This window comes from Gossypium hirsutum, chromosome A06, assembly GCF_007990345.1.
Source record: "Gossypium hirsutum isolate 1008001.06 chromosome A06, Gossypium_hirsutum_v2.1, whole genome shotgun sequence".
NCBI classification, from domain to species: Eukaryota; Viridiplantae; Streptophyta; class Magnoliopsida; order Malvales; family Malvaceae; genus Gossypium; species Gossypium hirsutum.
Genome location: NC_053429.1, coordinates 40,168,253 through 40,192,583, shown reverse-complemented (window position 1 = coordinate 40,192,583; position 24,331 = coordinate 40,168,253). Strand labels below are relative to the sequence as shown.

At 30.7% G+C, this 24,331-nt stretch overlaps 1 protein-coding gene across 2 annotated transcripts; it reads left to right on the top strand.

The window, feature by feature from the left end:
• Positions 1–14,851: 14,851 nt before the first annotated feature.
• Positions 14,852–23,124, top strand: LOC107961680 (uncharacterized). Of its 2 annotated transcripts, XM_016897758.2 has the most exons (15): positions 14,852–14,964; positions 15,101–15,240; positions 16,880–17,083; positions 17,180–17,361; positions 18,071–18,197; positions 18,278–18,472; positions 18,867–18,905; positions 19,047–20,096; positions 20,233–20,340; positions 21,116–21,189; positions 21,391–21,442; positions 21,551–21,637; positions 21,715–21,758; positions 22,025–22,096; positions 22,176–23,124. In XM_016897758.2, exons 2-15 carry the CDS (start codon positions 15,139–15,141, stop codon positions 22,741–22,743), a joined length of 2,904 nt encoding a protein of 967 aa, XP_016753247.2. In that variant the 5' UTR covers positions 14,852–14,964; positions 15,101–15,138; the 3' UTR covers positions 22,744–23,124. The 2 variants fall into 2 exon arrangements, with proteins under 2 accessions (XP_016753247.2, XP_040971688.1); XM_041115754.1 differs by having other exon boundaries at positions 14,852–15,240.
• The last annotated feature ends 1,207 nt before the right edge of the window (positions 23,125–24,331 follow it).

Here is a 24,331-nt window from a genome sequence, read left to right as displayed (position 1 = left end):
CCAAAAGTTAAAAAAGTTGTCCCAATGATATGTGTTCTTCATTACTTTTAAGAGAAAAGCACTTTTTTTTAGAAAAAGTTCATCTCAAAAGCAATAGAGAACACACCCTTAAAAGCAAACTCAAAATGTGCTATTAGAAACAGACTCAACAAATTAGTTATAAAAATCAATGCTTTTAATAATTAATTTGATCCATAGTTGTTGATAAAACTTTAAGTGTAACTTCATATAAAAAAAAGTAGCGAATGGTTAATTTTAATTCATGGTAATATTTGTTGTAACAAAGAACTATTGCGCATGATATGTTGATTTTGAAAAAGGCTATCCTAGGTAAAATTTTAAATTGAGTAAATTTTATATCCTCTAAGTCGTTTTATGTTAATGACTAATATTTTTTTGTTAATTTGGTTACCGTTGTTAATTAAATTAATCAAATTAATTACTCCACTATTAAATCTATTTATATTTCATTTCTTAATTATTTTTATATTTTTCTTTTCTTATTTTTTTTATTCTTTTTTCTTATCTTCTTCCTTAAACTCATCTCTTCCTACATCTAAAACACAAAGGCAATAGTAGTCATCTTAAATAAAAATCCAAAATATTAAGCAGTACGAGCAACTGTTGACATTGAAAGTCGTGAAATAATAGATTTAATGGTGGGGTAATCAATTAGATTAATTTAATTAACAAAAAAAACAAAAAAATTCGAATGATCAAAATATAAACATTTTACAGAATAATTTACCCTAAACATTAAAACATTTTAGTTGAATCATGCATCTAAAATATGTTTAGAGTCAAACGTTTTTATTAATTTAGTCGTTAAGTTTTTTTTTAATATTTATTAATTCGTATATATTAAAAAAAACACATTAACAATTAATGCCAAAGTTAATAATTAGATTAATGTGGAAATTTTATTGAAAGGATGTTGGAATATTTTGAGGGTGAGAGACAAAAGAAACAGGAGAGATGTTGAAATATATTGATAAGCAAGAAGCGAGTGATTTTCCAATTATATCCCTCAATTATTAATGGAGAAGAGAGGTGCACATGTTGTTCAACCTCCAACATGGGCTGTTTTGTTTTGAGTCCAAAATATATATTAATTAAGTTTTTAATTGGAGCACATGCTTTCCTCTTTCACATTATGAAATGCCCAATGCAACTTTTCCTATAGGAATGGACCACACACATCTTACAAACCTATCTTTTATTGATAGTACCATTTTCCAAAAAACACATGTTACATTTCTCCACTAATTTCATTATAAATTTTGTCGTTCATTCTATTTGTAATACAAGGGTTGCAAGTAACTAAACAAAATTAATACCATATACTTTTTAGATATAAAGCATAGATTTAAAATTAAAATGTATGTTTAAAAATAATTATAATTAATAATCAAACTTATGGCTTGAAATTAATTCATTATGATAATACATGGAATACGTATGATATTAGATTAATTGTGAGTAAAATGAAATTTAAACACATAAATAAATAAGATTAACAATACTAAATGTACTATAATTGTTTATCACGGTGTTGTCATAATTGTGAGTTAGTGTCGAGTTAACTTATAACACCAACTCAATTAACAATAGTAATAAAGTGTTCATAATTAACTTAAAATTTTTAAGTAAATTAAAATAAAATTTTGGTTGAATAGTAAATTTAAAGCTTTTTCATTGTTATAATTGACATGGGTTCAAATCTCACTATATGTATATTTTTATTGTTTTTTAATTAAAAAGATTAAAGTACCCTCGAATAATATAATTTATTTTAAATATGAAAATTCATTTTTATATTTTTGTAATTGAATTTATTCCCAATTGATTTGTGACATCAACTTAACTAGAAATTTTATTAACATTATAGATACTTGCTTGAAAAGGATGTTACACCCCCTAAGTTCATGAGTTTTCAACAAGAATGGTGCTAGTTAAGTTATAATATAGTCAAGAGCTATAGGCGTTTTTTAAAAATTAATTTTTAAACTTTAAAACATTTCGGTTGAATCATCAAATTTAAAATAAAATTATTATATGGTATACAATTAGTGAAGCTATGCATCCCAGTTATTTATTATTTATTTATTTATTTTAATATTAGATAAAAACAAATTATATTTTCTTAACTTTATTTGTGAAATTAAAAAATTTAATATTAATATATCAAATAACTATGATTTAAAATATTATATTAATAAAGTTTTGTTATTAAGTCACAACTTGAATGCTTTTTTAATGATGTAGGATTAATAAATATTTTTAAATATATCAAATCCAAATTAGAATTTTGGTTAAATTTATGAAACCTCATAATTAAAACTCAATTCAAACATTTTTTTTTTCATTTTACAGATAAATTTAGCATTTAGCCCACATTTTGAACTCAAAAAAGAGAGTTATAATCAGGCCTAGTGGGTTAGTCTTACTTAAATTTCTTCTCTAGCGGATTAATTTTATTATGTTTTATACGTTATATTTTATTTATGTTTTCTAATTCTAGTTCATCATATTATTTGTATTTTGTATTGTATTTATATTTGTATATGTACTTGAAAAGGTCAAATTTTTCTAGTAGTCCCTCTAGCAAGCGAAAGTTATGTATTTAGTCCTTGTAACTTAATTTGATCAATTTCAATCTAGACTTTTCAAAATTTAAAATTTCAATCTTTACCAAATTTGGTACGACAAACATATTATCTCATGTCTAATATCATATCGACTTATTATTTTCATGTATTACTAAAAAAAATCAATTAATGGATTTACCTATTGTTGTTTGTATCAAGACAAAAATTTTAAAATTCAAAAAATATAGCAACTAAAAATGATCCAATTGAAAAACATGAACTAAATTTATAACTTTACGCATAATACATGATTAATAATAAAATTTAATCAAATAGATTTAATTGCTATCGTTTGGTTGAAACTAACATTTTAAATTTTGAAAAATACAAGCATTAAAATTAACCAATTTTAAAAAAGAACACAAAAAACTAAAATTAATAAAATTAAATTACTACTATAATAGAATTTACTCTACTTATAACTTACTTGAAAAAAAGGGGTGATATGTTTTTTTGTTTTGTTTTTTTATTATTATCAAAATAGAACAATATTATAAAAATCAAAATAAGGTTGAATACATGATGAATCCGTAGGCATCAAATTTCAACAAAATCCAAATACAAGCTGAAGGTTCCGTACAAAAACACAAAAGATCTCTATTACAAAAAAGTGTCATGATCATCCTGTTGAAAGCAGCTAAGCGGTCCGCACACTCGTTCCCCTCCCTAGTCGAGTTATGTTCCTCGTTAGATGTTAATGTTAACTTTTAGCCACCAGCCTCGTCGGCATAAAGCCCAGCTTGGTATCACCTTACCAATCCACAAAGCCCAAAAAGCTTAAAAGTTACCAACTTATACACTAATTATAATCCACTATTAATTTCCATGTTTTAATTTGATTTTTCAATTTTAAAATACATACACGAGGGTATTTTATACTTTATGACTCTTGCTATTATAGATGAAAAGCTGCAATGGAGGGTAAAAATAAAACACAAAAAATTACTCCTACAATAAACTTGACTATTATAATGAAATGTTGTTATAGATAATTGTATCAACTATGTCATTTTGTCAACTTATTAGTTTGATCACTAAATATTAGGCTTTAGTTCGTTCTTATACTGAAATTTAAAATTTTAAAAAAGTATAAGGAATAAAAATGACCAAAGTAAAGTACAAAGATTAAATCTATAACTTTCATAAAGTACAAAGACTAACATCATAATTTAACCTTAAATATTAGGGTTCATTTGTTTACATGTAAAATGTTTTACAGAAAATCTTTTTTGCATTTTTCTGTGTTTGTTTCACAGAAAACAACTTGGTCAACAGAAAATTACTTACAGGTTAACGTAAAATAAGCCCTTTTTCCAGTAAAATGACTTACCCTTTTGAAAAGCGTAAGTCATTTTTCGGAAAATGGCTCTTCTATAGATAATTTTATTTTTATATAAAAATTAAATTAAGACAAGCTTAATATTATTATATTGATAATAATTTTTATTTTTATTTTTAAAATATTTAAAATTATTTAAAATATTATATTTTTCAATATTATTAAACATACATATTTAAATATTTATATTTAGTCATATAATAATTTATTAATATAATAAGTATAATTTATTATTTTAATATATTATTTAATATTTCAATTTTATTTTAATAATAAAATTTAAAAATAATAATTTTTAATAATATTATTCACATATTATTAAAAATATTCAACATTAATATTTTAATAATAAATATTTATTACAATTATAAATATATTAATATAAATGTTTTGTAGTATAAAAGTTAAAATATGTCATAAGTCTATGTACACTTCACAGATTTGCAATTTAGTCTTTATACTTTTATTTTCAAAAATTAGTCCCTTTAATTTTCAAATTTAAATCAAGTCCAATTGTTAACATCATTAAATTTTTTTGTCAATTTTGTTGATGTCACATTTTTAAATAAAAAATACTCACTCGATAGTCATATAATTAAAAAATAACGTTGTAATGATCCTAAATCTAACATAATATTTTTAATATATGGAAAAGCAATGTAAAATATAAAATTATAGATAAAAATAAATTCAATTAAACAATGAAAAAAAAAATCTCAAATGTATGGTTGTTTCATTGAAAACAACTTTTATGAAATATTTTTGAGAAATCTACCAAACAATAAAAAATATTTTACACAGATTAATCTAAACACTAAAAATTATTAATTTTTCCAGAAATTATTTTCTAGAAGTCATTTTTAGTGAAACAAATGGAGCCTTTACTTAAATCTAACATGGAGCATTTAAAAAAATGCATCAAATTTTAATTGGATGTGTATAATTTCATGTGCAACATAAATATAAGATGTTAAAGATTATGGCACACACTATGATATGGATGAAAACTTTATTACCAAATTTATAAAAAAAATTGATATAAAAATAAAATATAATTTTAGTTGAAATGGTGAAGTTGAAAATTGAAATGTTTTGGTTTCAAATCTTATTATGTAATTTTCAAAATATTTATAAAAATATAAAAGAAACACAGAAGTATTCTTAAAATATATTTTGATAACTTCAATTTTGAATTATAATATTATTGATAAGTTACACTAATCTTGCCAAACCCTTACATCATATTTGGTTGAATGGAATAGGTATTACATTCTGCCACAATGTAATACAAGAATTTGATTCACCGAGTTAAGGATTTTGTAGAATAATAACTTCAAGTTCCAAGTCCCATAATAGAGATTAGGAGGGTGAGAATCTGAATGTCTATTCAGATCATCACCAAATAGAAAGAAAGAAAATTAATCTAAAATATCCTTTAAAAATTTTCAACTATTCTTTCCACATATCATAATTGAAGTTAAAATTTTAGATTTTTTTTTTCTAAGAGATAGAAGAGAGATAAACTTTCTCTTTGAGTTTTGCATTAGAGAGAGTATTTAAAGTGTTGGGCTAGAAATTTAAAGATGTAATATAAAATTATAGCTTTTAAGTTAAAGTAGATGAGAGAGAAACGAAAGTTATAGCTTTTAAGTTTTATTACTAACTAATAAATAATTATATGAAATTTTATTTATAATGTAATATAAAATTTATTTTATAATAAATAAATAAATTTATAATTTAATGTATTCAATATAATTAAAAGTTTGTCGTATGGCACGTTTCTTTGTTTCTATGTTTTTCTATAAGTGTAATAGCCCGTATAAAAAATTCGTGAAGAAATTTTACCGATTACATATTTAATTTGATAAATGACCAAATTGCACAAAGTGAAAAAGTTGAATTCTAATAGCTAAAAGGATTAAATAGCTATGGAATTCAAAATTTGAGGTCCTTATATGAAAATATACCATTAAAAATGCTTAGTGATTAAGGATGATGATTCATCCATGGAAAATAAAATCAAGAAAAGGATGGAATTGGAAAGTGAAATAATAAAAGATCATAAATGATAAAAAAATAAAAATATCATCATTTATATCACCTTTCCCAAATTAAAAGCATGGAAACTCTAGCCATGGAAACATAAGCTCAAGCCAATTTATTTTGCTTGATTAGGTAAGTATTCTTGCCCGTTTTTAATGATTTTTATATTTCCGAGATCGTAATAGCTTAATCTAGCTATCTCAGGGATTAATTTGCAAACTTATCAAGGTACTCGGGTTTTTCCATGGATAAAAAAAGATAAATTATGAAGTTTTATGGTAGAAAATGAAAGGTTGTTGATAGATAAACAACTTTTGTTAAGTGGATTTTAATGAAATTGTGATTTAGGTACTAAATTGAAAAGATGTAAAATTCATGGAAAAATTCTGAATTTTATGAAATACATGGGCTGTAAATTTTACATGTAAAAATCGGGTAGGCTTGGAATAATGATTAAATTGCATGAATTTCATTTTTTGAGCTTAAGGACAAAATTGTCATTAACTTAAAAGTTTAGGGTTAAAATGGTATTTTTTCCTAATATGTGATTTGAATTGAAATGAATATGAATTAATTTTAAATTCATTCATATAGTTTCGGATAGACCAAATTCAAAGTTAGAACAAGGAAAAGAGAAAATGTTGGATTAGTACATTTTACGTACACAAACATTTGTCGAGGTAAGTTCATGTAACTAAATTGTATATATTTATATGCTTGAATTGAATGTTGTGTATGTAAATTGTATAAATGTCATATACATGAAATTGATTACATATCTGACAAAGCCCGATAAATATTAAATTTCGTTTGAATATTGAAATTCGATGAATATAGGATTTTCTGAATTGGTTGTAGTCCTGCATGTGTTGCGGACACACCACAGCTCCTACGAGCATCCCGTTATAAGCCCTTTCAAGCTTTCCGTTATATGGTTCCTGTGAGCATCATTATCGGTAGTGATCTTGCATGTGTTGCGGACTACCACAGCTCTTTATGAGCGTCCTGTTATATGATCGGTTGTGATCCTGCATATATTGCAGACACAAACGCAGCTCTTTGTGAGCGTCCTGATATGGCTCGCTTGAACTTCCCGATATATGACTATCTGAAGCTCTTGATTAATGGCTCTTCATGAGCTTCCTGATTAAAAGTTCTATGTGAACTTCCTGATTATGGCTCTGTGTGAGCTTCCCGTTATATAGCCCGGATAAACTTCTCGATAGGATCTTTGTGAGCTCCCTGATTAATGGCTCTTTGTGAGTTTCCTGTTATATGGCTCGAGAGAGGATTTCTCGATTATGTGCTTTAATGAGCACTCCTGAATATGAATTGACGGATTGCTAATTTGTACACTTCGAGTGTACTACCTAGGTATCTATTGATATTTCAAATAAAATTCAACGGGTAAAATTTTGACATGGGAATATATGAACACGAAATGAATTATTACACGTATCTGCCTGAAATACATGAAAATGATAATACATGATATATGGAAACATGAGATAATGCTATATGAACATGGAATTTGTTTAATGAATATGTTCATCTATGATTATATATTTGTACACCTCGATCTTACTACTCGTCTAACCATCAACATTTCGATTGATTTAACGGGCAAAGTTTTGACATGAAATAGTCTGAACTCGAGATGAGTTATTATGAAAATGTACTTGAAATACATGGATATGATTTGTCTATGTTATATGAATACATGATGTGAAAAACATATTTATATGGAAATCTGATTACTGTTGAGCTTATTCATATTTCTTGATATTTGAATGAAATATATGACTAACAAAGATGATGAAGATATGTGCTAGGGCTTGTGATCAAATTGGTTGAATGTGTCTTGCATGTTTATCTTGAACATGAATGAATGGTATGTTAATTACCATGTTATACGAACTTACTAAGCATTTCATGCTTACTCTGTTTTATTTTCCCCTATTCTATAGTAATTCGGAGGCTCGTTGGAGTGGAAGCTTGGCGGAGATCACTCACACTATCCATCAACCCATTTCGATATATATATGGTAAATCAATTATCGTTATAATGGCATGTGTAGGTTAATTGGCCAATATCTGCATATAAATGCTTTAATTGTAACTTGACATTGGAATGACTTGTGATGGATATATTTGGTATGTGTTTGAAATGGTTGATTGATAGAAATTATATTGACATATTGATGATTGAATTAAGTTAGCATATTTGATAAGATATGCATATATGTGAACTTGGTAATTTATGTAACTGTGTATACTTGATTATATGAGGTATTATATCATGTATAAGACTTGATTTTGAGTTGGGTTAAATGACCTATAATAGGTTGTGAATGTGTTAAAATGTTGGTGTAAAAACATGACAAAATGGGGTGAGAAATATGGCTTGGAAAATAGCCTATTTTCGTCCACACGGACAGAGACACAAGCGTATGTCTCAGCCATGTGTGACACACGACCTAGCACATAGGCGTGTGACCTGGCCGTGTGTACCCTGCATCTTTAAAATGTCAAAATAGAAGGCTCAGGTATTTTACATACGGCCTAGCACACGGGTGTGTGGCTTGGCCATGTGACCCAAGTCAGAGAGTTACACAGCCTGAGACACATGCGTGTCCCTTAGTCGTGTGAACCACATGGCCTGACCACACGGACGTGTGACCCCTATACCTAGGAAAAAATTTGAGATTTTGTGAAAAATTCTCTGAGTACCTAGTTTAGTCCCGGCTCGTTTCTAATGCATGTTTTGGACCTCGAGGGTTCATACAAGAGACTTTATATTTGATTTCTGACATGAATACTGTATAAAATGAAATATCTATTTACTTGATCTGTATATTTCGTTAATGCTTTATAACCCTATTTCGGTGATGGATTGGGTTAGGAGTGTTACAATAAGTGATAAGTTTCTTTGCTCATTAGGTTTTTAGGGTTTTCATTAGATTTTTTTTACGATTTTGCGTGGTTTGTGATCGATTATAGCCAGATATGGAAGATGATTTAGCAAGATTGAGGATCAGGGATAAGGAAGAGGAGGCTTGGGAATTAAATGGGTAAGAGGGTTCAAAGTAATCTTTGTATGAATATTGTCTAGTGGGTTATTTTCTCATAGCAAGTGTGGTTCATTTTCATAACCCAATTGAACTCACAATGATAGATCATTATATCTCACATAGATATACACACACACACACATATATATATACAACATTTTCAAATTATCATGGTGAATACCTTTATCATCATACAGATACACAGTTCTTTTCAATAACTTATTCAATTATTTCACAGATCTTACTCAACCTTTAACCCTGAGTATAACAATACATTATCTTAGCCATACTTATTACAGAACCGATAGACTTATTCATATATTACCATAAATACAAACATTCAAATCTTATCAAACATTCTTGACAGATCACGCCATACAGGCCAAACAGAACACACCATACAAGCATAATAAAGAATTTCGTGTTTATTGTCCTGGCAGACTTTATAGATACTGTCATGGGTTTCTTCCTCATAGACTTATTCGGAGTGTCATGAATCGTGATCTGCCAATTTGACTTTCTCATTATAAAAGGCTATACCATGAACATTTATGCAGTCATATCATACCATGCCATGTGGTCTTACACACATTATTGTATAGTATTCTACCATTCCAGTTTCATCTTACTGAAGGCTATACCATGAATGGTTCCAATTAATACCAAGCTGCTATGGGCCTGTGCCTTATGGTCTTACACGCGTTTCTAACCTGTAATAAGTCAGTTTGGTTAGCAATATAATTGCCTTACTAGAGGCTTTACTATGGAATATTTCTCATTTCTTACTTCCCCGGATGTGATCGTATTTTGGACTGACATTCTTTTTGTATCATAATTGTACCTGCATTCTTACCAATAAGTATTTTTCTCAACAAAACCTTACACATATCACCTTAACGCTACTTCACCTTTACTATAATCATACATTTATTGATTAATATAGATATCATCATGCTTTATATATAAATATTTCTACTTGAAAAGTTTACACAAAAGAGTCAGGGTACAGACTCACCTGATTTTCACCTATTACAGTTCTAAGCTGCAAACTCAGTCATCCCTCTCGAACTAGCAGCAACCACTACTTAGAAACAAAATTTCACTGTTACAACTCTTATACATACAATTTACTCATCATATTAATTGCCAACAACCTTATGCAAAACCTTGCACTTACAACTTACTGTTCAAATACCATATACAAACGTACTTATTCAAAACTTAGCATGTAGAGTTGAATTACTTACCTTGAGATGGACTCATCATTAAAGAACCATAGCTTCCAGATTATCGAGGAAGAGATACATTCAAACTTAAGGAAAGAATCAAAGAGCACTACTTAAGGAGAAAGAAGAAGAAGAAGAAGAAGAAGAAGAATCTCTTTCAGAACCCATCACACACACACACACACACACACACACACACACACACATGATTACACCTACTTAATGGATCTTAACAAGTGTTATATGTTTCAAAAATTGCCTTCTTAATGGCATATAGTTTCCAAGAGAAATATAAATAAGTACCTTACATTCACAATTATCAAGATAGGCTATCTAGTTGGTTTCTAACCATGTTACTTAAAATCTAACTAGCACAATATTCCATACAAACCAGACATATTAGACCTTTGGCGGTAACTCAATCCATTCTTAATCTATATCATATAACACAAACATCTCATTAACATAGCAAAATATCTTGGTATAAAATCTTTACTTATTGATGTAGTAGTTACAATACGCCCACAAATATATGCCATAATAAGTCATTGGGCAGATTACACTTTGCCAAACAGACTATTCTACTATTATACGCCAAAACCTTAGACCCACTAGACCTAGGGTGTTACATCATGTGCCAGGTGGAATGAGGGTGTTAGTTTGAGAAAATGAGTTGGTCAGGTTGGTTGGGCTGATTAGGTCGATTGGGGCATTACTCTGGGATTGTGAAGTCATGTTGTCCATGTTTACTACATCAATAGTTGATACAATAGTACAAAGAAGAGGGCTAGAATATGATATGATAGTTGTCACGACGATTGGTTTACCTACTATGGGCGAAGAGTTAGAGGCTATAAGGAGTAGAGAAAAGAAGAGTGTGGAGGTTAAGTGATGAAGATAGGTTGGTAGAGTATAGGCTTGATATCTTTGGAGAGTCGATCCTTTCTTCGTCGTTCCTAAATGTATTTATATGCGGAGGTCCCTTGTAAGGTGATGTTAATGTGTTAAACTTGCTATCTACCAATCATTACGGAATGTATGGGGTAGATGTATTCGATGAGACGAGGATGTCTGTGATGGAACAAATCATGTTATTCATTCTGACTTAACGATATAAAGCAATTGTGTAACGACCCAAAATCCGTGGGCACCAGAAAAGTGTGTTATCGGGCCTCCGTCTTAGTGAAATAAGTTCGAAAATAATTATTAAAAATATTTATGAGCCTAGTAGTGTGTCTAATTAGGTTTTAATTAAGTAAATTTAGCTTAATTTAGAGTAATTAGCAAAAAGGATTAAATTGAATAAAGAGTGAAAGTCTAATTATAGATTAAAAGAAAGTAAAAAGGACTAAAATGGAAATTAAGCCATTTAGCATAAGTTGAGACGGCAAACATGTTAAAATCTAAGATATTTTTAGATTTTAATTATGTAAATATATATAATTTAATTATTAATTACTTTTTTATTTAAGTATATAGATATTTATTATTTATTATTATTCTATTAAATTATAATTTATATTATTAAATTATGATTATTATTATTAAAAATAAATTAAAATAAAGACAAATATATGGTGATTAAATTATACAAGTGTAATTCATATATTTATACATTTGTAATATATTTATTTAATTATTTTTTATTTAAGTAAAAAGATTTTTATCATATTAAAATATTAAATTATATAAACTAAATAAGATAAGGACAATTGGATGGTGATGATAATAGGCAAGTGTAAAATATATGTGTGTCCAATTGTAATATATATATTTGTTATTAAATAAGATATTTATTATTATTATTATTATTATTATTATTATAAAGTTAATAAAATAAAAGAATAAAAGAAATGAAATAAAATAAAGTAAAGAAGAAACAGAGAACATTTCGAAACAGAACAGGAAAGAAAAAAGAAAGAAAGAAGAAAGGGAAAATTAAGGTTTTAAAGCTTGAAGTTTAATTGGTAAGTTTAATCAAGTCATTTTCTTATAAATTTGATGTTTTTGGAATTTTAGAGTGAAATACTCTTGAATTTAAGTTGAAAATTTGAAAGTTAATAGATTTTTGAGTAGGGTTTATGTTGAACAAATGATGGAATTGGGGGATTATTTGATAGAAAATTTGATTAGAATTGAATAAAGGATTGAATTGTAAACTAAGCTATAAGTTTTGAGTTTTAGGGATTAAATTGAAATAAATTCGAAATTATGAAAATATGATAAAAATTAAGTAGCTAGATGTGAGTTTGGTAAGAAATTGAGTAGTAAAAAGGTATGAATTGAGAAAGAAAAATATATAGGTTTAGTTGGGATTAAAGTGGAATTAAAGTAAAAGTTAGATAAAAATTTCAGCATTTAAATTGTGTTATGCTAATAATTGTGAAATTATTTTAATTGTTCGTAGCTAATATCGAGCCTGAAGCATCGGCCCAAAAAGGAAAAGGAAAGATCGTTGAGGATTAAATCTGAAGAGAATTCTAGTTTGTATCACTATAACTCAAGCTTTATAATTAATATATGTTTAATTTAATATGAATATGTGGTAAGTATTTTAAGGTAAGTATTTAATGAAATAATAAAATTTGTGATTGGGTATTAAAATTGAGATTGATACTGAACTGAATTATTGGATTCTGAATATTGTTTTGAATACCGAATTGAACTGTGAAATTACTGAATAATGTTACGTATATTGCATTGAACTGTAAAATTTCTAATGAAGTGAATTACTGTATTACTGTGAAAATTGATAAAAATAATAAATTATAATTAATATTGAATCGAAATGGAAATTATACTGAAAAATGATTTAAATACCCTATTAACTAGTCGGGCTAGTCGGATATAGTTGGCATGCCATAGGATATGGAAGAGTACGGGTTTTTGCCGGCTTACTGATCAGGCACTTATGTGCCGACTATTGTTACTGTTACTGTTACCGATTCGACACTTTGTGTGTCGAATACTGTTACCGTTACTGTTACAGATTCAGCACTTTGTGTGTTGAATACTGTTATTGTTACTGTTACTGCTGCTGCTACCGTTACTGATTACTTATTAGATATTGTGTACCGTTAAGGCACATTGTGCCGTATTGGTGTGTTGGTTGGAATCCGTGTATCCGCCGAGTTCGAGTCAAGTTAATAGGGATAAATGAAATAAATCTACTGATAAAACTAAATTTGAATGATATGTCCCATGTGAAAGTGGAGAATTGAAATAAAGAAATAAGAATGGTATATATATATAATTGAATGATAATATGAAAGATTGAATTGTTCATTAAGTGATGATAATTGTAATGTAAAAGTATGTGTGTGATTTAATGTATTTAATTATAAACTGAATTATAGTGATACCACTGAGTATATGCATACTTAGCGTACGGTTGTTTCTGTGCGCAGGTTGTAGAAATCAAGTACTGAACCAGCATCCAAAGCCAGACCCGACTTCAGCAAACTTTTGGTGATGTATATTTTCTTTTGGTAATGTGACATGTACTTAGGATGTGTATAAAGGTTATTATGTTTTGAATATAAATGGTTTAAAATATTAGTATTGCAAGTTTAAGAATTATAATGAAAAAGTTTATTCATTTCAAAAAAATAAAAATAAAAAAAATAAAAAAGTAAAAATAAAAATAAAAATTTGGAATATTTAAACGAATGCCGTTTCACTTAAATGTATGTTTTAGACTTTGAGAGTTCGATATAGGGATTTAGTAATTAAATTATGCTATGAATGTTATTTTATTTGTAAATTATTTATAAGTTGTCTAATACGTCTGGTAATACTTCGTAACTCTGTCCCGGCGACGGTTTGAGATTAGGAGGTGTTATAAATTGAACCCACGTAATATTTGATGACCAACAACATCATGTTCCTAATGAAAGTTCGATGGCCTGAACATCAGACGATTCATACTTGTCAGAATGGTTGCAATAGGTGAAACATATGAATGTCCTTCCGATTGGTTGTTAATGGGTTTACTCCTCAAGCAGCCTTCTAACTTACCATACATCCTTATTCGGATGGGTTCTAACACACTTCATCATCTTTATAATATTAAAATTAGATTAAGAACCGTTATTAATTACAATAATTTTTTTATATTTTTAATTTAGTTTAATTTTGGAATGAATTTTATTTAATTTTGGAATTAATTCTATTAGGTATATATATTTTTACATGAATGTTTATTTTATTTTTTATCTGCTATTTAATATTTTGAAGTTTAATAATGAGTTTTATTTGTAAAAACTAATTATCTTTGTCTTTCGAAAATTACAATTTTTTGTTTACAAAAACGTAATTTCAAATTCAGTATAATAAATGGAAAGCTAATAAGGTAACAACAAAATCGAGCCGTCAAATAAACACAAATAGGTCCACATCCTAAGAATCCAACGGTGGACTTAAAGCCCGTAATTTAACTCCATTTCATAACCACGGCGTAATCCGAGCAAAGCTTTGCTGTATTTTCCTTTTAAAGCCCACACACACCTACAGAAAAAAAGTAAAACATATTTTTAATATAATTTTTAAAACAGTATTTCAAAAAAAAAAAAAAAAAAACTCACTCATCACTTTCTCTATTTTTCGCACGAAAAAACCCTAACTTTCGCTCGAGTGTATGCACTTTTTCTCTCTTTAATCTTTATAGTTTGGTGTTATTTCGCGTGAGTTTCTTTTAGGTTTCCAGAATGGTGTGAAATCGAGGCCTTAGGTTTTAGATTTTTTTTAAAGGATCTGTTTCTGTATATTTAGGTACATAATTATTTTTGTTCTTAAAAAAAAAAAAGGCTATGGCGGCATCAGATAAAGAGCTGGAGTTACAATTAATGGAGGCTGGGAACATGCTCGTTGAACCACCTTCATCAGTTGATGAGCTCATTCCTCTCCTCGACGTATGCCCTAATTACTGTTTTTCTTCAGGCTTTAATTACGTTTTATACTTCGCTCGTTTTTTTAATTATTAGACTTTGATTTATGTGATTTCATTATGCATGCGGTTTGAATTTTATCTTCGGTGTGATATCTTTTAAATATCTGCTATTAAAGTTAGTTCTTTTTCTCCATTGTGATCTGCTTTTACCTCTTGTTCTAAAGTTTTCTTCTTTTGCATGTTTTCACTTATTTAATTTTGCTTCTGGCATTACCGTTTTGAACTTGGGAAACTGTTTTTGATTTCTCTGTTCTTTTTTTTTTGGTGTAGATATATTGATGTGTATGTTTGCAAATTTGCTAAATGACTGATATCATTAACGGGTTTGCTGTGCTAGATTTTGAATACTAGCATGTTAAATTTATTTGAATGCAAATTCTATACAGTAGTAAATGATGAAAATCCTTTGAACTTTTGTGTTTCTTTCAAATTCAAAAATAAGTGCTCGCGCGCGCTTTTCTTGTCTATATGTGGCATAAAGGGAATCCCATACCTGCCTTAAATTTTGTGAAATCCGAGAAACCATTACAATAAATTTTATCCTCGATTTCTTAGTTAATTAAGCACTAGCTATGTTTGGTTACTATAATTTTACAACCAAGGTTAAATTTTTTTTACCCACTTGAGATGGCATTGAAAGCGATGAAAGCTAATATGGAAAGCACACGTAGGTATTGTGCGAAAACCTTCCTATTAAGGAAAGAGTTTGCTGGGCTTGCTAGATTATGTTTTCATTGTATAAAACATGGATATTAATCAGAACATTCTTTGTTGCAAATATATTGTCTGTCCGCCCTCCCCTCCCCATCACACATGCAGCCCCTTAAAAGAATTGCAAATGATAACATCATTAAAGCAGACTTTGGGATTCTGATAATCAGAAAAAACTTTGGTGCCATACATTGTTTAGACAAGGTCACATGCATTCATGATTCCAAGGAAGAAAAACTTTGAAGAGGACCTGCAAAAAAAGAGGCAAATTATCCTTAGGTAGATTGTTTGTTTAGGATCTATGCCTCTTTTGATCTATCTCATTAGGTATAGTGTTTGTTAGGGTTTTACAATTGTTCTTGAGTAAGTTTCTGCAAGACCATGTATCAATTTCTGTATATGATGATTCTTTAGTGATATGAGGTTATGTCTTAGCAGAACTACAAACTAGTTATGGAGGTGCAGACATGTAAATATGTCTTTGGTTTATTTTCAAATCTTCTGTTTTTGTCTCCCTATTTGATTAGGTGATACTTCTTTAGTGTAGTTATATTCATCACGAAGTGTAATATTGCAGCTATATTTTGTTTAAAGTCTGTTTCTTTTCATTGAGCCTTATTGATGTATGGATGTTTTGTGACTAGTGAATCATGCTACAACTGACTGATTGTCTTAATATTTTTGGTGCTCTAATAGTTTAATATCCTTTGTGCTCTACCTTACACTAGTGCATGTTAGTGAATCATGCTACAACTGACTGATTGTCTTAATATTTTAGGTACTCTAATAGTTTAATATCCTTTGTGTTCTACCTTACGCTAGTGCATGTTAGTGGATGCTTTTTATGTCAATGATGAATGTTTACACTTCTCTGTCCTCTGCAATTCTAGCAAGTTGAAAGTTGTCTTTCAAGGGTGGAACAATCACCAAGCCAAGCAATGCAAAATGCGCTCTCTCCATCACTCAGAGCCTTGGTGGCCGAGCAACTTTTGAGACACCCTGACAATGATGTCAAAGTTGCAGTTGCGGCTTGTGTGAGCGAGATAACAAGGATAACTGCACCAGAGGCTCCTTATGATGATGACCAAATGAGGGTATTTGAAGTCATTGTTTCTGAATGCTTTTGCAAATGATCATTTTAAAATCTTTTTCTGCATTCAAAGTGTTGATTCCTATTAATATGTATGCAGGAGATCTTTCAACTAATTGTATCATCATTTGAACATTTGTCTGACAAGTCCAGCCGCTCATTCATTAAGAGGATCTCAATCCTTGAAACTGTTGCCAAAGTCAGGTCATGTGTGGTGATGTTGGATCTTGAATGCGATGCATTAATCATTGAGATGTTCCAGCATTTCCTCAAGGAAATAAGGTAAAAACTAACTGCTTGATTGGAGAGTTCATTCTCTTGTTACCATTTGTTCATCAACGTAAATCTTCAGCTCTTGTCTCCTATCTTCTGTCTAATTTGTAAGTTTTCAAATTTTTATGAGATTATTGCTGTTGAAATCTTCTTTTAGTTCTTTGCCTTGGGCTTCCATGGCTTGAATCTATGTTATTGCTGAAACTGGTTCTTATATTAAGTTGATGAGCAATGGTGCTTTTAATTATGGGTTTGATAGACTGCTATATTGGTGTTTGAAAATAGAGATTATGATCCTTGCGTTTCTGGCACTTGAAGGTTTTATGAAATAGGTGCTTATGCTAGATTTGGTAGAAAGTGGGAAGGCAGTAATTTACAGATCGATTCATTATTAACAAAGTCAGAGTGCTATTTTTAGAATATCTGTCTCCCTTCCCTTATGAGAGCTTTTCGGATTATTTACTTTTTCATAAAAGGCTTTGTCTGGTTGCTTTTCTGTTTACTGGAGGCTTGTTTCTCAATCCAAAACTGGTTGCTTTTCTGTTTACTGGAGGCTTGTTTCTCAATCCAAAAATTTGCCATCTTCCTCTAATATTCATCATGATGTTAGCTATTTTACTAGAGTGGATTATGATTACAAGAACATAGAAGTGGCATAGTCGGATACGTAGGGCCTGCATTCTATACCATTATTTTCTTTGTTCTTTTGTTTTTCAAGGGATCATCATTCAGAGATTGTCTTTACATCAATGGCGACTATTATGACCCTTGTATTGGAAGAAAGTGAGGACATCCCTGTGGAGTTGCTCTCTCCAATTTTAGTTAGTGTAAAGAGGGATAATGAGGTATGTTGTTACATGAGTCGCTACTTTTTACTTTTCTTATGCTATCTTGTTTTACTCCTAGGTCTTCTATTTCCTCTCAGGAAGTTCTTCCTGTTGCTCGGAGGTTGGCGGAGAGAGTGCTTGAGAACTGTGCATCAAAGCTGAAACCTTACCTAACGCAGGCTGTAGAGAACTTTGGCATTTCTTTTGATGATTATAGTAGTGTAGTTGCTTCTATATGTCAAGTGTCACCTGGTGCTGTGGATCAAAGTGATACTGTTGCTGAAAAACATGTGGTAAGCAACTTGTTTAATTCTTGATATAATTCCGTAAAGCCCTTTTAGTTCTGAGGGCAATTATTGAGTTACTTTGTGCTGTGGTTCTGTACATATTTCTACTCTGCATCATTTGTAGATAGATTATGTGCAACATGATTACATAAGGTTTAAAGCTTTTTATTTAATTTGTTTTAAGCTTTGCTATTGCTCTTTGCATGTGTGTTTTCAGTTCTTTTGTTCAAAACATGCTTCAAACCAAGAAAAGTATTTGCCTTGTGTCGTTGGCTTATAAAATCTGTTATGCCTTCTTCATTGAAGTTACAACTGATTTATGCTTAATAAAATCTGTTATGTCTTGATTGAAGTTATAACTGATTTATTCTCCTTAATTTTTTGGGTGAATCTTCTGTAGGATGATGAGAGCAAACCAGCAGAGTCACCTTTGGACAAGGTAGCCCAGACACATTCTGTTTCCTATTTTTGTTGGTAATTGTCAATGTTTTATGCGTTTCTCTGTGTGTGTGGATTCTAGCACTTTTTTGTTAGAATTTACTGCTTCAAAGTAGTCATAAATCCTCAAATTCTCTTCCAGGAGGATAAAGAAATTCCTGAAGAAGCAGTTTCTACCGGACAAGGTCTTGCAAATGAAAAATCTCCCAAGTCAGTTGTTAGCAATGGCAGGGTGCAAACTGCTGAAGACAACTTATTGGCTGATGCAAGCACCGTAAAGAAGCAAGAGGATGACCATCTTTGTGATAAGTCCAAGAATGATGATACATCAACTGTTGCTGAACCTGATAGATTGGAAGCTGAGAAAATAGTCAATTCAGATTCTAGGTCAGAGGAAAGTACCCTGGAAACGGGGAAGAAATCTGATTCAAAATCAACAAAACCTTCTGACAACTTTCATGTTGATGAGAAGGAAACTGAGACATCACTGGACCTTAAAAATGACAGCAAAGATGATGCTGGTTCATTGCGTGACAATATGTCTGTTGATGGGGCTGTATCCTCTGAAAATAAACGAGAGACAGATGCTCAATCTTCCGCACCAAAACCAACTGAGGATGACTCTGCTGTTGTTGCTTCCCCAACACCAAGTGGGTCTATACCTGATGAGAGTCATTCTGAAAAGGCTGCTCAGCCAAAGAGTATACCTGATGGGAGTCGATCTGAAAAGGCTGCACAGCCAAAAAGTATACCTGATGAGAGTCAATCCAAAAAGGCTGCACAGTCAAAGACTATTCCTGATGAGGGTCATTCCAAAAAGGCTGCACAGCCAGAAAGGAAAGAGAGCTTGAGTGAAGAGACCACACCTTCTGTTGATGACGTCCCTAAGAAGGGATCTGAAGGGATGAGTGATTCAGAAGTAAAAGCAAGTAAACAATCAGGGAAAAAGGTTGCTACTGTGATTTCCAGCAAGGTTAATGCTGCTGTTGATGTAGACGAATCTAAGAAAGAAAGTGGCAGTGCAAGTGGTTTAGAGGCAAAATCAAGGACACAATCCTCAAAGAAGGTAAGTTCTAGCAATAATAATTTAGATGAACCCTCGTCAAGGCAGCTGGAGGATAAGAAAAAGCGAGCTCGGGGGAAAGTTCCTGAGAAAGATGGAACAAAAACCTCAACCATGAATGACAATGAGGTGCTTAGTTTTTGGCTTTTAAGTTCTAGTTTAACTATTCTATCAAGATTGTTTATTTGAAGCTTCACTTTTTATATATTTAGATATTATAGTTCCTTCAATTTAGGGTATCATTATTGTCTTGTTATTTGTTTAGGAAGTGGTTGCTTCTCCGAAGTCTGTGAAACCAAACAAACATGATTCTCACATGGAGGAGAATTCTAAGACAAGTACTAAGAGAAAGTATACCGCAAACAAAGAAAAAGTAAGTGTTTCTAGGTGAAAGAGTGTTGAGGTAGCATTTAATTTTTACTTGTACTTGTCTTTGTGCATCTTTCAAGATGAGGTTTTGTGGTGGTATATCATAGTTTTGGTTGGTTGGATTTTAAATAAAGTTGGTATTATAGGCAGTCTTTGTGATGATCCTTATGGGTTTCAACTCTCAAAGAGATTCTCCAGTGTCCATTCTAAGCATTTATTTTTAGCTAACCTTTCTAGTGTTTTCTTTTTCCTTTTGATCTACTTTCTATCTTTTGTGTTACTAGCCTCCCTTACTTTTAAGGACCTCTTCCTTTATTTGTTTCTAAAGTGTTTCCCCCTTTCAAAATAATGCCTATGTAGCAACAACGCAGCTTATATATTTTCTTTGAGGTCATTTATCTTTTAAGAGGCTTTTGATATTTCCACAAGTTTCAAGTTTGTTGTGGGTTTCTTGGAGCAGTCATCCTGCAATGCTGTTTTTATTCCTCCCTAGTAGCATGCACTGAATCAATGCTTCTGGTGCACTAGTATTGCATATGTGTGGATGCTGACTTTTCTATTTGCTTTTTTTTTTTTTGTTTCTTGCAACCATGGCTAATTATCTTGTCTTGCTCTATGGAAAAGTTTTGGAGGATATAAGCTCAATTAACTTTGCATGAAATATTGTAAACCTTTTATTTGACTGTCCATACAAGCTACAATCTGAACAAAGTTGAAGCTGTGATATTTCATATCTGTCTTCTGGAGACACTTGATTTTTTTTATTGATTCTTTGTTAGGCATCTGGTTCTACGGAATATGGTGAGAATTTGGTTGGTCTGAAGGTGAAGGTCTGGTGGCCCAAAGACCATGCGTGAGTATAATAGTTCTGTATATCCTTGTTTTATATTTTACAAGCTTTGTGGAAGTGATACTCTGAAATGGAAACCATGTAATTTTAGTTGTTTTCTCTTCTCCAATATGTTATGCATGTGCGGGCATTTGTATCCGTGCTCATTTCTAGTTTCTTGCTTATATATGTAGTTATCCCCTTATATATGCTATTCTTTTGCAGGTTCTATGAAGGTGTTATTCATTCGTATGATGCAGTTAAGAAGAAACACAAGGTGATGCATCAAATAGGATAGAAGTTACCTCTTTTGAGAGGTTTTGTCTTCTGTAACTATTCATTGCTAAAATGTGTTTCAGATTTGATCATTTTCATTTGTCTATAGGTGAATTATGATGATGGTGATCAAGAAATTTTAAATCTTAAGAGAGAAAAGTGGGAGGTGATTGAAGACGAGTCTGGAAAAGATGAGGTGGGTAGTGCTCTAATTTATAGATAATTTAGCTTTTATTTGATTCATATTCTAGGTTGCTAATACTTACGGAACAGGAAGAAGCAGCTGACCATCCAAGCCGTGCTGGTTCATCTGAAATGTAAGTGATTCCTTTGGTGATTATTTATTTTGGCCTTGCATGATGAAACTTGGTTATTTTGTGCAATTTAAGTTAATGCGTCCTCCATTCTTTAGCAATGCTAATTTTATGCTAGTTTTGGATTTTACTTTAGGTTTAGGGATTATTATATTTGGTATAGCTTTGCATTTTCTTTTTGGATTGTTTTGGGTTCTCTGGTCTCCTTATGTATTCGTATTATTGTCTAGGCTGACCTTTTTCTCCCTTGTTTTGATTTCCATTGACAGGCCTCAAAAAAAGAAAGCAAAAACAGCTGAACCGCCTAGCAAGAAAACTAAGATGGATGCTTCGCCAAAAAGGTTACTTAATTCTTTCAAACGGAATTTTTTATATGATTCTTTCTCTGATTTTTGAAAATCTTAATATTTGGATGGCCAGGGGTGAAGGAACTTCAAGTGGAAAATCCAAGGGTGTTGCAGCAAAGTCTTTTCGCAAGACAAAGGAAGATGGTAAAGTGGATAGCAAATCCAAAGATGCCCCCAAGAGTGTTAGTAAATCAGACAGTGACAATGTTACCAAATCCAAAGACCATATTACCAAAAGTGGCAGTAAATCAGTTGACACTGCTTCAAAAGCAGGCAACAAAACCAAGAATGAGGATGGTGGTGACACGCCGAAGTCTACCAAGTCCAAGCATGATGGAAGTGTTACACCAAAAGTTTCCACAAAGTCAAAGCAAGACACTTCAAAGACGTCCAAGTCCAGGCAGGAAACCCCCAGGGTTTCCTCCAATTCTAAGGGTAAGCCTGTTAGAAGCGGTGCTAAATCTAATACTAATGGTACTGGTAAGTCAAAGTTGGGTTCATCCAAGGTTGAAGAAAGTGAAAGCATGAAAGAGACCTCCACTGACTCAGCAAAGCTTGTGGAAAGTACAAAGCGGAAATCACCAAGTTCGATCAAGGGACATGGAAGTGATTCGGTGTCTGGAAAAAAGCGGCGACGATGAGCTGAAAGTCACTTCAATTGCATTGTAATTGCCAAGGTTTGGTTCTTTTCCAATGTGGAATATATGGTTGAATGCTAGTATTTTATCACAGCCTTGTTAGATGTCCTGGTGCTGCATTCACAGCTAGCTAGCTGCTAGCCATACATTTGATAATTGACCTAGTTCGTGGCTAGCAAATACTCACAGTTAATGTAGTTTATAGTGTTTGTAGGGTTGAAGGATTTTTTTTTGGGTCTCTGTTTTATGGGTAGAAGGAATGAATTCCGGTTATTTAAGGTGCAGCATTAGGATAAGATTGGGTTAGTCTTTTTTTGCCAGAGTTGCTTCTATAGATAATGTAATAGTTCCAGAAACTTTGATAGAAGCTATCTTCTGTTTCAATAATGTGTCCTTTCTTTTCTACTCATTGCATGCATGTTTAAAATGCAAACATTTTGATTTTGAGGCATTAGTATTCCTATGAAAATGTATAGTATTAAAAAGTTACTCCTAATAAATAGCATCAAAGTTAGGGTATGAATGCACGAAGGAAAAAAAAGCTACATTTAGAGTGTTTGACTGAGTGGAAAAGTGGAAGTATAGGACGGAGTGGGAAAGCGGAAAAAAGAAAATTGAGTGTTTGGTAGGGAAGAAAAATGAGATAAAAGAAGATAGTAGTGAATGTATAAAAACTTATAAACTTTTTAATTCTTTTACCCTTTCTATTTTACAAAGCGAAGTTTTTTGGCCTATGACTTGATGACTTTTTTCTAATCCACGTTAGTTTATGAACTTGCAAATTTTTTTGTTTTGATCCATGACGTGATATATTGTATCATCTCACTGATATGATGCAATCTAGTGTATCACAAGGACCAAAAATTGGAAAAAAAATGTCATTGAAAGAAGTTTGTCATTTTCCCGTGTATGAATGTTACTACAACTAATTTCTAATCTTTATTGCTAATAGTATGGGGCAATTTGCTTCGTTTCTTTTAATCAATATGGGGCACATTGGCTTAGGCTTTGTTGTTTAAAGGTGAGACACAACCCTTCATAATTGCATCCAGCTGCCACTTGGATCATGAACATGGAAACGTATAGCAAATATCCAAATGTTGCATGTTGGGTGTCTTGTCTAAAACAAATACAACACTGCATATACTAAGATGAGTAAAATACTAGTATATCTATACTAGCTATAAAGATTAATTCTTCTAATTTAAGTATTACTTATAAGGGTTCCTTCTTTTTCTTTCCTTTTATTGATTAAAATTTGAAAAAAAAATTAACTTTATAAAACAAATTAATTTATAGAAAAATAAATTAATCCCTCCCCACCCATTAAAATCCAAAACCCCCTATTATTTTCTTTCAATATTTATTATCTCTCAAATTTCTCTATTTCTCTCTATTTCTAGAATTTCTACAAGATTAGTGATCAATCTTTCAATTCTTTCAAGTGGATTTTCCTAATTTGATAAAATTTCTTCTTTTTCTTTTAAGCTTTATTGATTAATCTCTAAAAAAAAAAACAAGATTGTGACTTTTTCTTGTGAAAACTAGGATTATTATGTAATATTTAATTTTTATTTATTGGATAATTTTT

Coding starts and splice junctions, on each gene's coding strand:
- LOC107961680 (XM_016897758.2), top strand. CDS start 15,139: ATGGCGGCATCAGATAAAGAGCTGGAGTTACAATTAATGGAGGCTGGG. Junction 21,443..21,550: donor CAGTTAAGAAGAAACACAAG/GTGATGCATCAA, acceptor ATTTGTCTATAG/GTGAATTATGATGATGGTGA. Junction 21,759..22,024: donor CGTGCTGGTTCATCTGAAAT/GTAAGTGATTCC, acceptor TTCCATTGACAG/GCCTCAAAAAAAGAAAGCAA.